The sequence below is a fragment of the Lepisosteus platostomus genome, chromosome 2 (assembly GCF_059453375.1).
Source record: "Lepisosteus platostomus isolate fLepPlt1 chromosome 2, fLepPlt1.hap1, whole genome shotgun sequence".
NCBI classification, from domain to species: domain Eukaryota; kingdom Metazoa; phylum Chordata; class Actinopteri; order Semionotiformes; family Lepisosteidae; genus Lepisosteus; species Lepisosteus platostomus.
The window spans coordinates 17,922,129-17,939,420 of NC_142612.1; the positions used below are offsets into that span (position 1 = coordinate 17,922,129).

Consider the following 17,292-nt stretch of genomic DNA (forward strand, 5'->3'; position numbering starts at 1 on the left):
AACAAATTACAAAAACCCTGAAAGTGAAGTCTTAAAGAGGGTTTCATTTTTAAGAAAAAACAAAAAATAAACAGGAATGGAATTCATCAATAAAAAAAGAAATTGAGGAGTAATTTTTAAATCAATAAGAGTTTCTAATATTAAAATATGCTGTATGCAAAAATGTAGTGAAAGAGGACATTTTGTACTTTAGTTGTGTGAGGACCTTGTTTTCAGAACAAACTGCAAATATAGATTAATCTGAGCATGATATTATTGATCAATCATTTGTGTAGCTTTTCACACATTGTTAACCATTTCTAAAGGTTTATTATTCTTTGAAGCAGTACAGTAAAGGATTGTGAATAGATTACCGTTTTAGTCTCTGTGGATGTGAAAAATTAAGATGCTTGCAACTCTCAAAACACACTGAACAGACTTCACAGACAAAAACATTTTTTCACTGTATAAAAATGTACAGCGGCTTTATTGACATATACATTCCATATGTTTACAGCTGCAAGATAGGAGGCACACCCAGTATTGCACTTCATTAAAAGTTCAGGCTCAAAACATAACCCAGAAGATTAAATGAAACTGTAGTGTAAAAGTAAAGTGTAAAGTAGCAATTTCAGATTACACCTATTTTTGATACCATCATTATATACAGGATGAGATAAATCATACACTATTTGCCTTCCTAACATAACAATCTTAACAGTCTCTTTTCATAAACCATACGACTTTATTTTTTTTTCCACCCATGGTGCAGTCAACAGTGGGGAATACTGTACAGAATTACAAAAAAAAAAGTCAGTTTACATATAACATTATCATTTGATTTTTAGTTAGGAAGCTGGCATTGCTGTCTTCATGTGTTTTTGTATGTTTATCCACAGTTGCCATGAGCAGGTTTTATTCTGAATGCATCAATAGGCGTCAGTGACTAGGAGGTGTGCAACGTTTATAGGAGCCGAGGGTTACAACGGCTGCATGCAAACACGCCACAAGTTTCTCTTTCAATTCCTGAATGCGCACTGGTCTGCACTCATTCAGGGCTTTGTCCGTGTCTCGTTAATTCCAGAGGGTCTTTATCTGAGCTGCCCCCAAGTAGGGAGCGCCTGAAGGCTCGAGTGAGGAGGAATGGCTCTGCTGGGGGACAGCGTGCTGCTTCAGAAGGTGTGAGCGTTTCGGCACACCCCACAGCCCAGGGCAAACTCCTCTCCTGTGGGCGGGTGGACAACGTGCAGCGGGCACTCTGTTCCCTCCAGCTGTTTACCTTTAGGACCTGTCGGGAAGAAATACGGGTTTGAATCTGCGCTCTGTTGGGAGCTGTCTGGGACATTCCTCAGTCCTTAAGGAACCCTACTGGAGTATGTCTAAATAAGAGTAGTAAGGCCAATTATAACAATCAAAAGACAGAGAATCAAAGTGTGTTCAATTAGATAATGAGGATTTGCACTTTTATATTTTTACATCCCAAGGTAGGCCGAACATCTTCAGGATGTGCTTTTTTGTTATTGTGTTTTTCAATTCGGTTGTCGTTGCAATTAATTCACCGCCATTAATTTTTTATATACATTACAGAGACTTCAATAATAGCCCCAGAATTAGTTTACATGGCATGGTTAATTTATGTTGAAGAGAGTATCACTCAGGAGGCTACTTCTTAGTGAGGAAACTAACAGAAGTATCATGATTAAACAAAGAGCAGGAAAGAAATGCGAGTTAAAATGGAGAAATGATTAAGCAAATAAAACTGTCTGTAGTCCAAAGGAAATAGTGAAACAACCACAGTCTCAAGATATGAAACATGATTACTAATAGAACTTTGATTTATAATGAACAGCCTTTTCTAACTTTAAATATGAAATCGGATTAACAAATATAAAAGGGCACCGTGTGACTTTTATTATATAAAATCAAATATATATGTACAAACCTAATATAACACTAATTTACCTCTTCCAAACCCCTGAAGACACCCATACTGGTTGGTCTTTGTAGGCCTAAACTTACCTGCCAGGTTTTATTTTTTTAGTTTAAATTCCGGAGTCTTTTCAGCTATTCTCATAAATTTTTAAGCTCTAATAATAAGTAAAATTCTTTATAAAATCCAGTATTTTTGGTTATCATACTAAATTTAAATACAGCGATGTCTATAATAAATTGCAAGTGAATTGTTAAATACAATAAATACAATACCTGCACATTCAACATCATAATACATAAATCACAGCTGAATACTTCTTTCATTATAAATGTGGCCCTCCTCTTTACCAAGTAAAAAAGACAGTAAACCCTCAGTTTAACAGGCTTTACTTTAAAAGACTTCAGATTTTAATGGACAAAATCTGCCAATGGAAATTTTTTTGTCTGTAAAATCAGAAACACTGAACTTACCCCCACAATAATAAAATACTAATAATTACTACATAGGTTTAAAATTCAGGAATATCAATGTTGTGCTATAGGAATATGTAAATTGCTTGTGATGGATGTTATTTGTGTTTCCTGTGCTTTAGAGAATTTTATATATTTAAAACACATGAAATGAAGAGCTTATATATTTATGATAAGAAAGGCACAGGAACAATTGCAATCGACTGTGTTGAGTGCAATTGTTAAAAAATAAAAGATCCAGAATGCATATACAGTATATAGTACTTCTATATATTGTCTCATATAATTCTGTATTTTGAGTTACAAATGTCATTAGTGATTTTAACAGACATTTAGCAATAATGGAAACCACTAGTCCATTAAACCAAGGGTTTACTGTAATACACTGACAAATGCTATGTGATCCACCATGTATCCATATAAATTAAAGATTGGCAGCACTGTCATGTATGTTCAAGCTTCCCTTCATTTCCTTTACAAAATGTTAATTTTCATATACATAATTACCAACACTTATGCCCCAATGCCTCCCACATCTCTGCACTCATGACTGTTTTTCCACTATCAACAGCGTATTCTAAGGAAATATGATGGGTCAGGGTCTTTGTACAAAGTTTATCCTGAAAGTTTGAAAGTTGCCATCTTAAGGTGAAAGCGCACAGTTAATACTTCGTTAAACATTTTGCCAATACAGAGCTTTAATGGTTTAAAAAATGAAATGTGCCAAGCCCCGTTTCACTACCTGCAGGGCAGTGAGGAAGCTCTTCCTTGGGGACACTTGTCATCCTCTGGAAGTCATCATGGCAGGCGTTGCAGAAGTGTGTTGTTCCAAAGCAGAAGAACACGGCCACTGAGCAGCAGTAACGGCATTTGTACTCCAGGAAGTCTGTGCCGTGCTTGGAACACATCTGCACAAGAAGAACACATGGCTGCTGAAGGAAATGGCACTTCTCAACATTTGATCTGTTTTCAAAGAAGACCAAGTGGTCATAACATTAGGTAGCAGAATCATTATCTTGAGTCCTCAGAAATGAGGAAATCCAAACAAGACTGAACTACATACACAGACTGGATGAGTATTACCAGGACCATTTCATCCTAACACACCATGTTTCGGGCCTTGCAAAAGACAATATGGTCAAAGAGCCTTATCGATGCATTATTTTAAAGCAATTTTACAGCCGCCTTTACCTGTGCCCTTGAAACATCTGAGCATGCTCCACAGATAAGCTCTCTGGGGTCATAGTCATCCCCTTGGCCAGCCTCTGCATCACAACGCGCTTCGCCACCAAAGTAGGCCTGGAGGAATTGCCACAAAACAAGCATACTTCAGGTTTAGAGCATCCATTTAATTGAAGATTTTATGTGCAATTTAGATGTTCACAAGCTTTTTTGAGGGCACAAGCACTCCTTTTCCACTCATCTTTTTCAGTTAGCTAGGAAATGAACCCAACTCAACAAAATCCCAGAGATCACTGCAGCTTAAGTCCATACAACATAACATTTTTGTTTCCAATTGAATCCTAGAGAAAAAAACACTTTAAATATTTATAAGGAGTAAATAAACATACTAATTATACTTAAAACCTGTAATTAGAGACACTTTAATTCTCTAATTATACTAAATCCTATAATTCAGGAAACTTGAATTATCCAAAGAAACAACAACAACAGCTTTCAATGATACCTTTTTGCACTTGTAGCAGACATAATAAGCATATCTGTTCATGGCAAAGCCAGCCGGATCATTGTGGAACCGTGCACCAGGGGTAGTTATCGCTTCACTTTTGTGAAGTCCTTCATATTCAAGTCTCATTAAAGCTTTTCTTCTGACATCTTCATAAAGCTCCTTAATGGGATCCAGCAAATCCTTTATCACTTGATGATTGATTTTGTTCTGAAACAAAACAGACTCCATTACAGTTAGCCTGTTAGTAATCTGGGAACGTAATTTAATAATGTTCCCTCACACTAAAAAATGTTGCATTTATGATATAATGTTACGTGAGGATCTGATGCGTCCTTAAATACCAACACATTAAATAATTACAAATAATTACAAATCCATACCATTGAGAAATATTTTTTGCATTTTTGTTTACCTTGCAAATTGGACAAGACATGAATCCAAAGGTTATCCTTGGTCCAAGCCAGCGATTCTCCAAAACACGTCTAGTACACTGAAGGTGGAACACATGACTGCAGTCCAACTGCAGAAAGGACACAAAACCAGTCATTTGCTGACCCAAAGAATAGCGTCTTTGAAAAAAATAATTAAAAAGGAGACACATTATGAATCTGTACACACAGAATGCACATTTGATCTAATCTCAAACATCCTGACGTGGCCATGAAGAATTCTGCCCAACAAGTGACATTGGGAGCTGTATGATAAAGAGAAGCTCTCTTACCTGAATGGCTGGAGCCGCTGAAAGGGCCTCTGTGAAACAGATCATACACATGTCATCGGCATCCTGCTTCAGACACGAGGTGCTCTTATCACAGCCGTGCAGGCATGGCAGACACTGCTCCTCGTTCTTCACCCCTCCACACAGGTGTCCGCAGGGGTGAGTCTTGCTGCATGCAGACTTGGCATATTCCTGTGACAGATACAGTAGTGTTACGTCTTCATAAAGCTCCTGTTTTGTTACCTTTGTTCCACTATCGCACAAGAAATTCCAATTCCCAGTTTATTTACGGAGAAGGGTAACATTTGGATCATCGTCTTGAGAAAATCTTTACTTCTCCCCACCTCCAGAAAAGACAAAACGTTACACTCTTTTCTGTCTGTGTTAGTTACGTACAACTATATAAGCAGCACAGTTTCACAAAACGCGTCAAAAACAAAGGAAAAAATATGGTTCTCCTTGCAATTTGGTACATAGTTTTTCTTACCTGACAGTCAAGGTCTGAACACACACTTCCCACAGCTGAGAGCTCAGTCCCGTTCCTTGTGCCACAGAACCGACAGGCCTCTGAACTGCTGGAGGCTGGCTTTCCTGGAAAGACACATGCTCCTATCAGAAGACTGACAGCGGCAGACAGCCCGCAGGATGTGCGTTCAGACCTTAGAAGCCACTGAATGATGAAGCCCTCCTTTAACGGGGCTTGTTATGTGCACTATAATGAGCCTGTCATGGTGACCTTGGTCTCGAGATCTCAAGAGCACTCCCCCATGCCAGGGAACCTTGGGTAGAGGGTTTGAGGTTTGTCTAGGCTTTGCAGATCATGCTCAGAGGCATGCTAGATAAGGGCAGCTTGAATACGGGATCTGACTGCATGTGCTACAATCAGTAAACTGCAACTGACTTCTTTTTTTTTTTTCTAATAATGGCACACAAATTTAATAGCACCATTCATTAGCCACAAATTTCCATCCTAAACATTTACATTGGAAAATTGAAACAATACCTTTGATAATTGCTAAACGTCTTATATGTCAATACAAGATGTTTGATATGTTTTGAACAATAAAATGACCACGTCAAACGTTTTGCAATGAGTTTTTCGTATAGATTTAACTCATTTTTTGTATTCTGCATGTCGCGGGGAAGAAAAAAAAATATGGCAACAACAAATCCAACAAAATGTCTTTGTTTCCAGATAAAGGTGGTGCTATTATACCAATTATTTGTGAAACATTGACATTTTCCACAGCTCTTCCACTTCAAAACGAGCAGCCTTGACATAGATTTACGCACAATTTACAATCTACAATCTAAAACAGACAACAAAAACACAGCAGGCATGCGCTGTCCAGCAGGATTTCCCGCTATATTCTGCAGTGCTCACATTCTGCAACCCATTTGACTTTGGACCCGAATGCAAACGGCCACTTGCTACTGCTCCAGTGATACCTGTGTGTTCCCTGAACTCCACCATGGCCTTCATGGTTTTGGAGTCGGCGAGAGCCATCAGCCAGAAGAGTTTTGTTCTCCCACAGCCCTCGTGCAGGTCCACCTTAATGGCTTCTTCTTCCTCTTTAAATACCTGCCAGGGGGTAGAAAATAGAGTCTTGAGAGTGTTTCTAAAAGACTGATATCCTCATTTAACAGATGAAAAAGGCTTAAAATGTCCCTGTCCAATGTGTCAAATGGCTATCGATGACAATAAATAACAGAAACAAAGGACTTTGAGAATACACTGAAGCACTATACAGGAGTTGGCATTTATAATATTCTTGTTTATAATATTCTAGTAATATATTATATAATATACTAGTATATTACTAGTATATAGAATATTATACTAGTATAGGTAAATCGGTAAATCATGAAAACATACATAAAATGCATAAACAAGAAATCAATTGAAATTAATATTTTTTTCCAGATTGCACAACTATCAAGGACCACTGACATTTTGCGATACATTAAATTAAATTGACGCCAATTAGTGCTGGTGACAGTCAGAATAAAACAAAACAAGTAAATATATTCAATACATTAACAATTATGGTCAGTTATGATTAGTCATGTATAGATCAGCTATATGGGTAAGAAAACTCCATCCTCGTTAATTTCCTATTATTTATGATCTAAATGCATAAAGCAGAGAAAAGCAAACTATTTTATATTGTATTTAGAACGGAAAAATGGTATTCGTCTCACCCCACAGGGCCAGACTGAAGGCTAAATGTTCAGAAAACAAAGCCTAAATGATCATGATGCCATCTGTATTTTCAATGCAGACACCCTTAGTGGAGCTGCGGGACATACTTGTCTCTGATGTGAGCGAGTGCGCCGGTGTAGGTGGAGGAACCGGTCACAGTCAGTACACAGGTTCCCACAGACATTGCAAAGGATGATTGCAGCTGTCTCTCCATCATCATGGTTGTCACACATGGGCTATGGAAGAACGGGAAGGGGAAATATTTGGAAAAATAAAATTAGACTGCAGGAGCTTGCCTTTTCAGCGCAAGCTTTTAAAATATTTGCAAAGCCTCAAAAGAAGTACAATTGTTTTATTGCAAACAACATACTAAGTGTAAACCTATAGACTTCACTGAGTTTGCTGCCGAGCAAATTAACAATTTACTGAAAGGTCTGTTTGTGTATAAGATAATCAAAATTCAAAAGCAAGTTAGTCTTGTCAGACACTACCATCCTCACTTTTATATCTTTCATTACCCCTACTGCCTTGGAATTGTGTGGTCAGCCACCATCTGCCAAACAAATTACACTCGTGTCTTCTTGCTAGTAAAACATCACACAATGTCATTACAACTGTCCCCCACACAACACAGAGCTACACCGTCATAATGCACTGCAGTTTTTCCTTTAAGTGTCAGAGTTTTTAAAACTTGGATTACAATTATATACAAATGCCATACAACAATACAAATACCAATTTAAAATTTAGAATGATTTTTTTTAAAATAAAAACTTGTTAGTCAGTAAGATTCTTTGTGCTGTGCAAGAACTGCCTGCTTCCTATATGGAATATCCTGTAATAGTTCTTCATATGTACAAATATTTTTCTAAAACATCACAGCTCTATCAGTTGGCTCAGACCTGAACTGACTGATGCCAGAGATTTGTATTCCCTTCACTCAAATTCCTCAATGTTCCTGTCACTGTGGATGCGATTTAGAGCAGCCCATGGCCTGAGACTTCACTTTACCATTTGCTTCTGTTGCCCATCTTTTCCCATCCACCTTCCAGAGGAAAGCCTGTCCACGTGGTCTTGATCCAGAACACAGAGTGAAGCCAGGGCCAGCCATAGCTGCAAAAAATGACAGTTCAAATCAACTGAAGCTTCAGAAATATCATTTTAGGGGCCCTTGTGGTATTCAATTCGAGTGTGCCGTATACACAAAGATCAGTCATCCAAGGCACTTTTCTATACACTTCACCAGCTATATTTCTTATACTTGCCCAGTTTTTGAATCTCCAATTGTGTATAATTTCACATCTTGGCTTCAAGTGAGATACAGGGGAGAATGATGAAGTAAATCACTATAAGCCACTAGTGATTTAACACATCACAAGCCCAACAGCTCCATGCTGGAGGTTCATCGCTGACTGAAGGAGAAGGCTGTCCCTCACTGACAGCATGTTTGCAAGCGCCCAGGAGGCTGCAGAGGTCGCTGTGCTTCTGAGAGAGGAGAGCTCTGGCCAGCTAATCCTACCCAACCCTCAGTGATGGCTTAGCCAATTGTGCGCCACCTGGAGACTCTTGGTTACAGTTAGATAGAGCCATGACCTAGACTCTCTCCCCTAATCATAGAGCTCAATATTCCTAGAGATATTCGGAATGCTCCAGGCATATCTTTTAATAGGTATAAACTGCAGACTAACCCTGGTGGTGGCAATGCAGCGTGCCGGGGATCGGTGCTCCTCTTCCATTTTGGTTAAAGCAATGATGGTCTCTGCAATAGCATTCTTAGTCACTCTGGACCAGGCCTCTGACAGATGTCCCTGATGAAAGACATTCACAGCTAATGACCACTTTTAAGAGCATACCATCACAAATCACACATAGTGTATACACTATGTTTACCTCTCTTTTCAATGGTATGATCACAAAGTATGAGTAAAGAAGAGCATAATTTCATTAAAACAATCAGGAAGCCTCCCAAAACACACAGACCTTTCATTTACTGTTTGTTAAACCACAACATCCCAGTGCCATGAAGAATAAATATTCATGTGTCACAAATTAGTATTCATAGGTTAACATTCAACAGGTTTGTCTCCTAGCCTGTAGTGTATAACTTACTGCAGCCATGTCCTTGACCAGCTTGATGATGATTTCGGCTATCTGGGTGGGAGTGGACCCCTTCATCCACCAGTGACTCTCACCCCGCCTAATATAGCTGGACGAAGAAAAGGGAGAACAGAATGAGTTTACAATATGTATCCACTCAGTCTCCTCATAAGATGTGAGGAAGACATGATGAGAATCTATGTGAAAAGAATACAGGGAATTCAAAAGTCATTCATTCAATGACATCACTTCACTTCATACTGCAAAAACAGTCATTTGTGCAAAAGTACACAGAAATACACACATATTAACTCCTTGAAGAGCCTAGCCCAGGGGAGCAGGAGTGTGGGAGTCTGAGGCCCTACCTGGAGTTAAAGATCATTGGTAGTGTGACAGTTGTCACTCCTTTCCCTGCAGCTGTGCCCGCAGTCCCAGAGATAGTGGTGCCTTTGACTTTCAGTTGAACAGTCAGCGCTTTGGCAATGCAGCCCAGGAACATGTCCAGGATACCCAGCTTGTTCCAGTCCCCCTTCTCCGTGGAGTGAATGATGTCGCTGATGTCAGCTGGGGGAAGGGCCTTCACCCCAATGATACTGGCTAGACGAGCAGGGGTCACCTCTGGAAGGACTCGCCTCAACAAGGAGGTCACCTATATGTGCCAACAAGGAGAGGTCAGCCGTCTATACAAATCTTCTGCAGCCTAAACTTCAAGGTAGTGTTTTCTAGGATGATGGCTTCTCAAATTTGTAAAAATAAAAAGGCATCTGTAGTTAATAATTTAATTTTTGCAACGTGACAATACTAAATTAAAAAAGTTAACAAATTTGTTAATACAGTAATCCATCAACACGTCATCATTACAATTAAGGGACAAGTTAAGGTTAATTCCATGCTCTACACCCTTCTTCATGTGTCAATGTACACACAGCTAACTACACAAAAGTCTAAAGAGTCTGCATGCATTACTACATGCCTATTACTAATCGCCTAAATACCAAAAATATTATGATGACTCGAGAACTTCAATTAAGATTTCCAGTTCTGAAAAGAAGCTTTATTTAGGGAGCGTGGTCAAGGCGACAGCACTCAAGTGGTCGCAGCCAGAATGCGGCGATGCCGGTACGACAGTGGGGTGAGGCCTGACCTGTCTCTGCACCCGCGGAGAGGCCGTGTGCAACAGTGAGAAGAGGTCCTGCAGCAGGGTCAGCTGCTGTGCCAGGTACTGGCGCCCCACGTTGGAGCCGCTCAGCGCCAGGACCATGGACAGCAGCTCAAAGCAGTAGGCATCCGAGGCGGCGTCCTCGTCGCTGGGCTGGGAGTTGGCGTTCTCTTTGCTGGAAATGGCGTGCTCCCACTCCTCACGCACGCGCGTGGCCTCCATTCGGATTGCCTGCACGATGTGAGCACACACCTGCGGGGGTGGGGGGGTAAGCACTGTGAGCAACTCCGCCGTTTCCATTTCATTTTAATACATCCGTTTACTGCTAATTTAAGGAATCTAGATATTTACTTTAGCACTGGTCTAATCCATTACCTAGTGTTGATCCTGAACAGAGATTAAAATAATCCTGGTGAGTTATGCTAAAGCAGTTGAACTCAACTAAGAACAAAGTGTTCTATCTGTGAAAAACAATTCATCTGTAATTGTTCCGTTTTCAGATTAGTGCTCTTACTTGTTTCTGAAGATTCGTCAACTTGCTCCTGCTGAATATAATTCCCACCATGTGCTCTTTCAAATCAGCATCGGATGGAGCCTAGACAAAAAAAATCAGTATCGCTCAATCTGTTTATGAAGTAAATAAACTTGCAGGGAAGAAGACATTTCAAGCCTAATAACGTTTTCTATCCAAACAGTGAAATGTTTCACATAACAAAATGACATGACTGTGTAGAGGTATTCCCCTGAATACCTCTATCTGGGATTCTGAAGGCCAAGATGACCTTTTTTGGGACAATGTAGTCAGTTCACGAACACAGCACATTACATGAGGTTTTTGACAACAGTCAATTAGAAATAAATATTTGGAACAGACTGGAAAGCTGGTACGGAATTTAATTTGATGTTTTTCCATATTAAAGAGTGCAGTTATTATTATTATAATATGTACTGTTACCTTGTCCTCTCCTTCAGGGGAAGATAGCAAAGCCTTCTCCTCCTGCTCCGGTGTTGGCTCAGCATCGCCACAGATCAGCTTCCCAAACACCTACAGCAGAGTGAATAAGAAAGGTTTTCAGATGAATGTGCAAAGACTTTAAAGCAGTTACAAAGTTACTAGCATTCTCATACTGTGGGGCCACAACATGTCCTGAATTCAAAGAATTTATTGATTACAAATTAAAATCAGACAAGAGCATCAATAATGCGTTTTTATTTAAAAGAAATATGCTGATCTATACGGAAAATATGAATTTGGGGCTACTTGATAAAAAACGGATAATATGCTTATGCACAGCTACGAAATGATTTACACAAGTCTGCAACACCAAAAGAGCACTTATAGTGGTTAAGAGAAGAGTTACCAACAGAACTTCACGACTTATTCAGTTATCATTCTCCCAGATCGCAGAAGGACATGGTCAGGCCCCAGCCATACCTGAGATGTTATGAGCCGGAATACCCGAAGGGTTTCTCCCTCGCAGTTCTTCTGCTGTGCCACACTGGAAGAGATCTGACCAGCAATCTTGATGCTCTCCCCATCTTTCCAGCCCAGGACTTTGACCTGTCGCACTCGCAGAGTGTTCTCCGGTCCTTTCAGCTCAATTTTAATGATGTGGTTATCGCTTCCTGGAAGTTCACTTGTTATCCAGCCAATATGCCTTGAATCCAAGTCCACCTATTAAAAAAGAAACTCAAATTTTGGTTCCGTGGACATCATACCAAAACATACTCTAAAGTCAATGATATTTCCATCTGATCATTTTTAGGAGAGAATGTACAGTAAGCTGCAACAGGATAGCCCTGCACGTTTTATAGTCATTATAGAGAATGTTTTAGCAATTAAAATCCACACAAAGGCCATACAGAAAATCCCAAAGATAACTCTACAGAATCTGCTTTTTTAATTTGAATATAAATCTTGATTCTTTAACAGTACATTACTATGTTTGAAAAATCCTTTGATTTTTTTTTATTGCTTTCTTGTGGTATTTGCCTTAAAGTGATTGTAAATGCCACAAGACCACGCAACACCTTTGTACTGGATCACTTGAAAAAATTTGAAAGCAACAGCAATTAATACACATATCGATTTTTTTTAATGTTTCTAGAACCAATATGAATTCGTTACATCATAAACCTTTGATGTGCTCTGAGGAAATGTCAATACACTAACAGCAAAAACGATTATGCATCCTTCAGAAGACAGAATGCAAAGTTAAAAACATGTTTTGATCAGTTCTTTTTCCTGCTTTCAACAATAAATTAAGAGAATAAAATAGTATAAAAGTACATGATAAGATGATGATTGTTTGCCTTGTATATACTGTATATATATGTAATAATAATATACCTGTTTAATTCTGCATAGATCTTCAACTGTCTTTCCACAAAGGAAGGTCATTGATGTGACTTTGTTCTGCACAAGGAAGGAAAGTCATTTTAAGATCACAATTTTAAAACATTAGGCAAGCAAAATGAAGAACACATTTTGACTATTCATGGTTTGTTTAGTCTAACAAATTCACCAGGCTGCTGGAGTATAACGGTCCTTCACAAAGTGTTTTCAGTATAGCTCACATCAAGGAGGGAGCACAGAAGGAAAAAGAGAAGATCTTCACCCAGGCGGAGGAACAGCTAACTAGTAAAGTGGCGCCTCCAGATTCTAATTGCACATGAATAATGACATTTAAAGGCAATGAGGAATCGGAGCTCAATAAGTCAACACAGCTCACCCCGATGTCTCGTGAGTTGTCCACGTGAGCAGAAACGTAGCGAGCATTGATTCCCTTCACACAGCTGATAGTGACACTCTTGGTCTTGTTCTTGTCCTCATCCCCTGACTCCCAGAAGGTTTCTGTAGAGCCATCGGTGAGGCTGCCAATCATGGCCGGCCGGCTGGATGTCTTGATGTCCACGACGGCGGTCAGGTCCTTCAGGCAGGTGACGACACACAGCTCCTAAAACGACACACAATGGGATTCAGAGCAGCCACAACACTGAATTTAAGAAACTGGAATTTAGAAATCTCTTTGAACATAACACTGAAGACAAATGACAACCAACTATTACTTTTTAAGCTGTTCTTACTTTACTTAGAAGAGGAATAGTGCACTGATGTGTTCCATTGTGTTTACACCCTGTTGTTCTGTTCCTTTTACCTGATTAATGGCTTCATATCCAGACTGAACACTAATGTTGAAACTCTCTTCACTGTCTCCATCGTCAGACTTGGAGAGGATGTTGTTGATATGGTGAAAGACATTGCTCTGGTGCAGAAACTGATGATCTGACTGCTTGAACTTCAGACTCCAGCATCTGCACAAAACAGTTTCCATTAGATTTTGTTACACCAGGAGCTGCTGTGTTATTTTGAAATATCGACCCAGCAGTTACTTTTAGAGGAGGTAAGAAGTGCAGGGGGGTGAGACGGCTGGATTTGTACTCTACCTCAGGGCCATCTGCTGCAGAGAGCTGCCGCTGGGCAGTGACATCATGAGATCTGAGATGGTCTGGAGGAGCCGGTGGAAGGTATGAGGCAGAGGGTGAGCGGCTTCCCCTGCTATCACAATGTCTGACAGAGGGTGCTCGCAGACACGCGTGTCCTTGTCCTGCAAAAAACAAACCGTCAATTAAAACAAAAACGAGAAAAATAGCCAGCACAAGAAGTTCACTGGATCATATGTAACCAAAATCAATCTATAATTTTCCACAGAAAACTCAGGTAAGGCACAAACTACACGTGACTCCCTTACCAACTCAAAACAGCAATTGAAGAAATTAATTTTTACATTGCTGGGTTTTCATTAAACAATGTTATTTAATATGATTTACACCTTTAAATCCCAAGATATGTATAACGTACATTTTTTTATGAAAAAGCACATAACATATTACACAGAAGCAAATTTGGTTACAAAGTAACCCAACTGAAAATCGAAAGGAGGAAAAAACGATTTACAAGAAACAAATCCAAAGCTGCCCGAGACAAAACTTCCTACTAAAAAAAAACAAAACAAAATTAAGACCTGCTCAGTGTTTTCTTTATTGACTCTGTTTTCTTCCTCCTCCTCCTCCTCTGGTTCTGAAGGAGAGGGGGTCAGAGAGGCCACAAAGTGCCAGAGGATGTCATGAAGAGAGGTGGTTTGGATGACGTTGCACAGCAGCCAGTTAAAAGCCTAAGGGAAGAAAACCTTGTAAGATTAAAAGAACCTACTGCACAGCATCATATCTTTAACCTTCATTTTTTTATTTAAAAAAATATTTTTTTAATTGACGCACAAGATAAAGTCAGTTGAAGAAAAAAAAATGGAATAAATGCACTACATTATTGAACACGGTGGGGGAAAGCGTAGCCGAGCTTCAAGTTAATTTGCTAACAATACGCCCCGAGCAGACAGACCTCCATGGCGAACACTCTGCAGGCAGACTTCCTCAGGGCGTGCCTCATGGCCACCTCCAGGCCCTCCAAGTCATGATGCTGGATGACGAAGGCGAGCACAGGCCACTGGAAGTTGCGCTCCCCTTTGCTGAGTGAGCCGTGTGCCGAGATGAGGCGGGAGAGTTCTGGAGAAGGGTGGCGCAGGAGGGAGGAGCCCACTTCTGAACAATACATTGGCCGTGTGTTACAAACAGTAAGCATCAAGTATCTAAAAATCGTATTATTGCTCGACACAGAAATTTGTCTGGGATGTAGAAAACAGACTAGAATCAAGGCATGAGGTAGAAAAGGAAAGGGGGAAGTCAGCACTCGGGGTCTCCCTTTTAAGCCCGTGCGGACAGGATCCTGCCCGCCTATCTTAGTGTTGAATAGCTTGGGCACCAAGCTTTTAAATCACAATGTACACTAAAACCAAACACTACAGCACAATCAAGAAAAATCCACTGAATATCTAGCCTGACCAATTCTATAATTGTACCTGTTTTATTAAATGCTGCACTACACAAATCTGACATTTATCTCAACACATTGGCATTTGTAAGTGTGCACTGGGTTAAATGTAAGCGATTCACCTGCATCACCACTGTTGACTCTGCGACGGGGCACGGCCTTGACTCTGGCTGGTGAGGCGGAGTGCTGCTTGTCATACTCTGATGCCACCACAGAGTAGGACCTTTGAAAGACTGTGCGTTTTGCCGTATCACTGTCTGTAATGGGGCTGGTCTCTAAACTGATGAAGGCAAAACAGAACAAGTTATATAAATAAGTTCTAAAGACAATCCATTGCATTTTCTTCTTCTTCGAAAAGTATTGCTAAAATTACTTTCGTAAGAGACAAATACAAAAATAGTAAAGAAAAAAACTGTAGGCATCTGCAGCTTTATTTAGAGCTAGACCTATATTCTTGACAGGCCATAATATAAATTATGTCAGAAGAGGAAAAATGTTTACCTTGGAGGCATGGATTTCATGTTGCTCTCTGGCTCCTCAAAGACATTGGGGCTGGCATCGGGAGTGACAGATATATAGGGAGCTGGGACCGAGGTTGAGCGCAGATACCGCATTTCATCTTGGAAGAGGTTGTCATCCTGATATGCCCCAAAATTTTCCGAGTGATGCCTTCAAAGAATTAAAAAATATATACAACCGTAAAACCTAACAGTACACTAACTGCATATCAAACAAGTTTCAGGCATGAACTAATAAATTACCTGATTAAGTAGTTTTCAGCACCCTATCATGTCAGAGGTTTCTTTTCAGCCTTTATAATTTAAAGTAACTTCTGAGCATTTGAAATCCTTGAAACTTTTTGTATTAAACAACTTCTCACTTTAATTACAGCTTTAATTGATAGATCCCTGTTCGACTGAAAACCAGCATGTGTGGGGATCTTGAAGACTAGAACTGGGAAACAGTAATCTAACTATAAAAGAAAAATGCTGTACCGAGAGCATATCTATAGTACATCAACTATTTAATTTACTTAGGGCTCTGTGCAGTAGTGAAAGTAAAGCAAAATGTCTTCTGCTCAACCAGTAATATCTCATCTAAAGTTTTAAGGCAGATATCTTAATTAAGTTAGAATGTGAGGTAGCCACATACCGTGCAAGTGTCTGTAAATAGAGACAGCCAATTTTGTTGGGCAGCTCCTCAGAGACGCCCTCCTTGAGGCTGGGGAGCTGTGTGTGGAAGGGCTTGGGTGGGTGGTGACAGAGCATGCTGGGCTCGGCAGCACTGCTCAATGACAGCAGGAACAGGGCGTTGGCTCTGATAACCTGATGAGCCTCCATGGTGGGCAGAGCACGCGGGGTCTTCACCTGCATCGGCTTCTTTCTCGACTGCTTCACCTGTAGGGCAGAGAACCAGGTGACTGAGTACTGCATACCTGGAGCCCGGCAGCAGAGTGGCAATGCGTGAACAATGCTCTTCACATTAACTGGGATAATGGAACTTAATTCTAAACATTTTTAGAATTTCCTTATTTTAATAAGGTTTCTGAATAATTTGGGCACAGAAATACTTTTTTTTCTGGGCCAGCATAAGAATGACTATCTTTTGTGAAACCAGATTCACTAAATGAAATATGTGGAATCAATTAAAATGTATGTAAAAAAATCTCATTTTCTGGTTTTCACTTTTCTTTATCATGGTAGCTAATACCACACTGTCAAAAACAAAAAGCAAAAGCTTTGTAAAAAATGATATATAAAAAAAACACACAACTGAATGCAACCTAGCATTTGGAGTACCTGTTTTATTATCAGGTCCTATAACCCTCTGCACAGGAGTATCAAACTGAACTGAAAGATTTTTGGAAAAGCTCTAAATGAAGGCCACTGACATGTTGATATGATATATTGTTGAAAGACCCCCAGAAAAAGCTGATACAAATCTAAGAGTTTCACCTCTAGAGCAGGCACGAGCTGAAACTGAAACAAAATCTGCTACAATGCCAATTAAAGACTTCAATGTTTCACAAAAGAGATACCCATATAAATAAAACATACATACATTTCTGGAACAGATTATTTTTGGGGAGGTCATGGTAAGCCAGAGATCATCACAAAAACACAGCGGCTCAGTGCACAGACAAAAACCGCTCAAA

General features: G+C 39.9%; 1 protein-coding gene across 24 annotated transcripts in view; it reads right to left on the minus strand.

Annotated features, from left to right (window-relative positions):
• Nucleotides 1-434: 434 nt before the first annotated feature.
• The window catches only part of mycbp2 (MYC binding protein 2), a 104,909-nt gene continuing 88,051 nt past the window's right edge, over nt 435-17,292 (minus strand). For 21 of the 24 annotated variants that reach the window (XM_088601970.1, XM_088602068.1, XM_088601894.1 and 18 more), the window contains 26 exons: nt 16,290-16,534; nt 15,639-15,806; nt 15,260-15,417; nt 14,649-14,848; nt 14,275-14,424; nt 13,697-13,857; nt 13,408-13,564; nt 12,982-13,206; nt 12,600-12,665; nt 11,685-11,924; nt 11,205-11,294; nt 10,764-10,844; nt 10,235-10,501; nt 9,456-9,739; nt 9,103-9,199; nt 8,682-8,801; nt 8,005-8,106; nt 7,101-7,229; nt 6,240-6,372; nt 5,278-5,381; nt 4,794-4,982; nt 4,485-4,592; nt 4,070-4,279; nt 3,574-3,681; nt 3,125-3,290; nt 435-1,267 (listed from right to left, as the gene is read on the minus strand). In XM_088601970.1, the coding sequence (XP_088458096.1) occupies nt 1,152-1,267; nt 3,125-3,290; nt 3,574-3,681; nt 4,070-4,279; nt 4,485-4,592; nt 4,794-4,982; nt 5,278-5,381; nt 6,240-6,372; nt 7,101-7,229; nt 8,005-8,106; nt 8,682-8,801; nt 9,103-9,199; nt 9,456-9,739; nt 10,235-10,501; nt 10,764-10,844; nt 11,205-11,294; nt 11,685-11,924; nt 12,600-12,665; nt 12,982-13,206; nt 13,408-13,564; nt 13,697-13,857; nt 14,275-14,424; nt 14,649-14,848; nt 15,260-15,417; nt 15,639-15,806; nt 16,290-16,534 (4,074 nt within the window). In that variant the 3' untranslated portion in view covers nt 435-1,151. The remainder of the gene's footprint in view (nt 1,268-3,124; nt 3,291-3,573; nt 3,682-4,069; nt 4,280-4,484; nt 4,593-4,793; nt 4,983-5,277; nt 5,382-6,239; nt 6,373-7,100; nt 7,230-8,004; nt 8,107-8,681; nt 8,802-9,102; nt 9,200-9,455; nt 9,740-10,234; nt 10,502-10,763; nt 10,845-11,204; nt 11,295-11,684; nt 11,925-12,599; nt 12,666-12,981; nt 13,207-13,407; nt 13,565-13,696; nt 13,858-14,274; nt 14,425-14,648; nt 14,849-15,259; nt 15,418-15,638; nt 15,807-16,289; nt 16,535-17,292) is intronic. The other 3 variants (XM_088602075.1, XM_088601920.1, XM_088601868.1) reach the window with 1 other exon arrangement.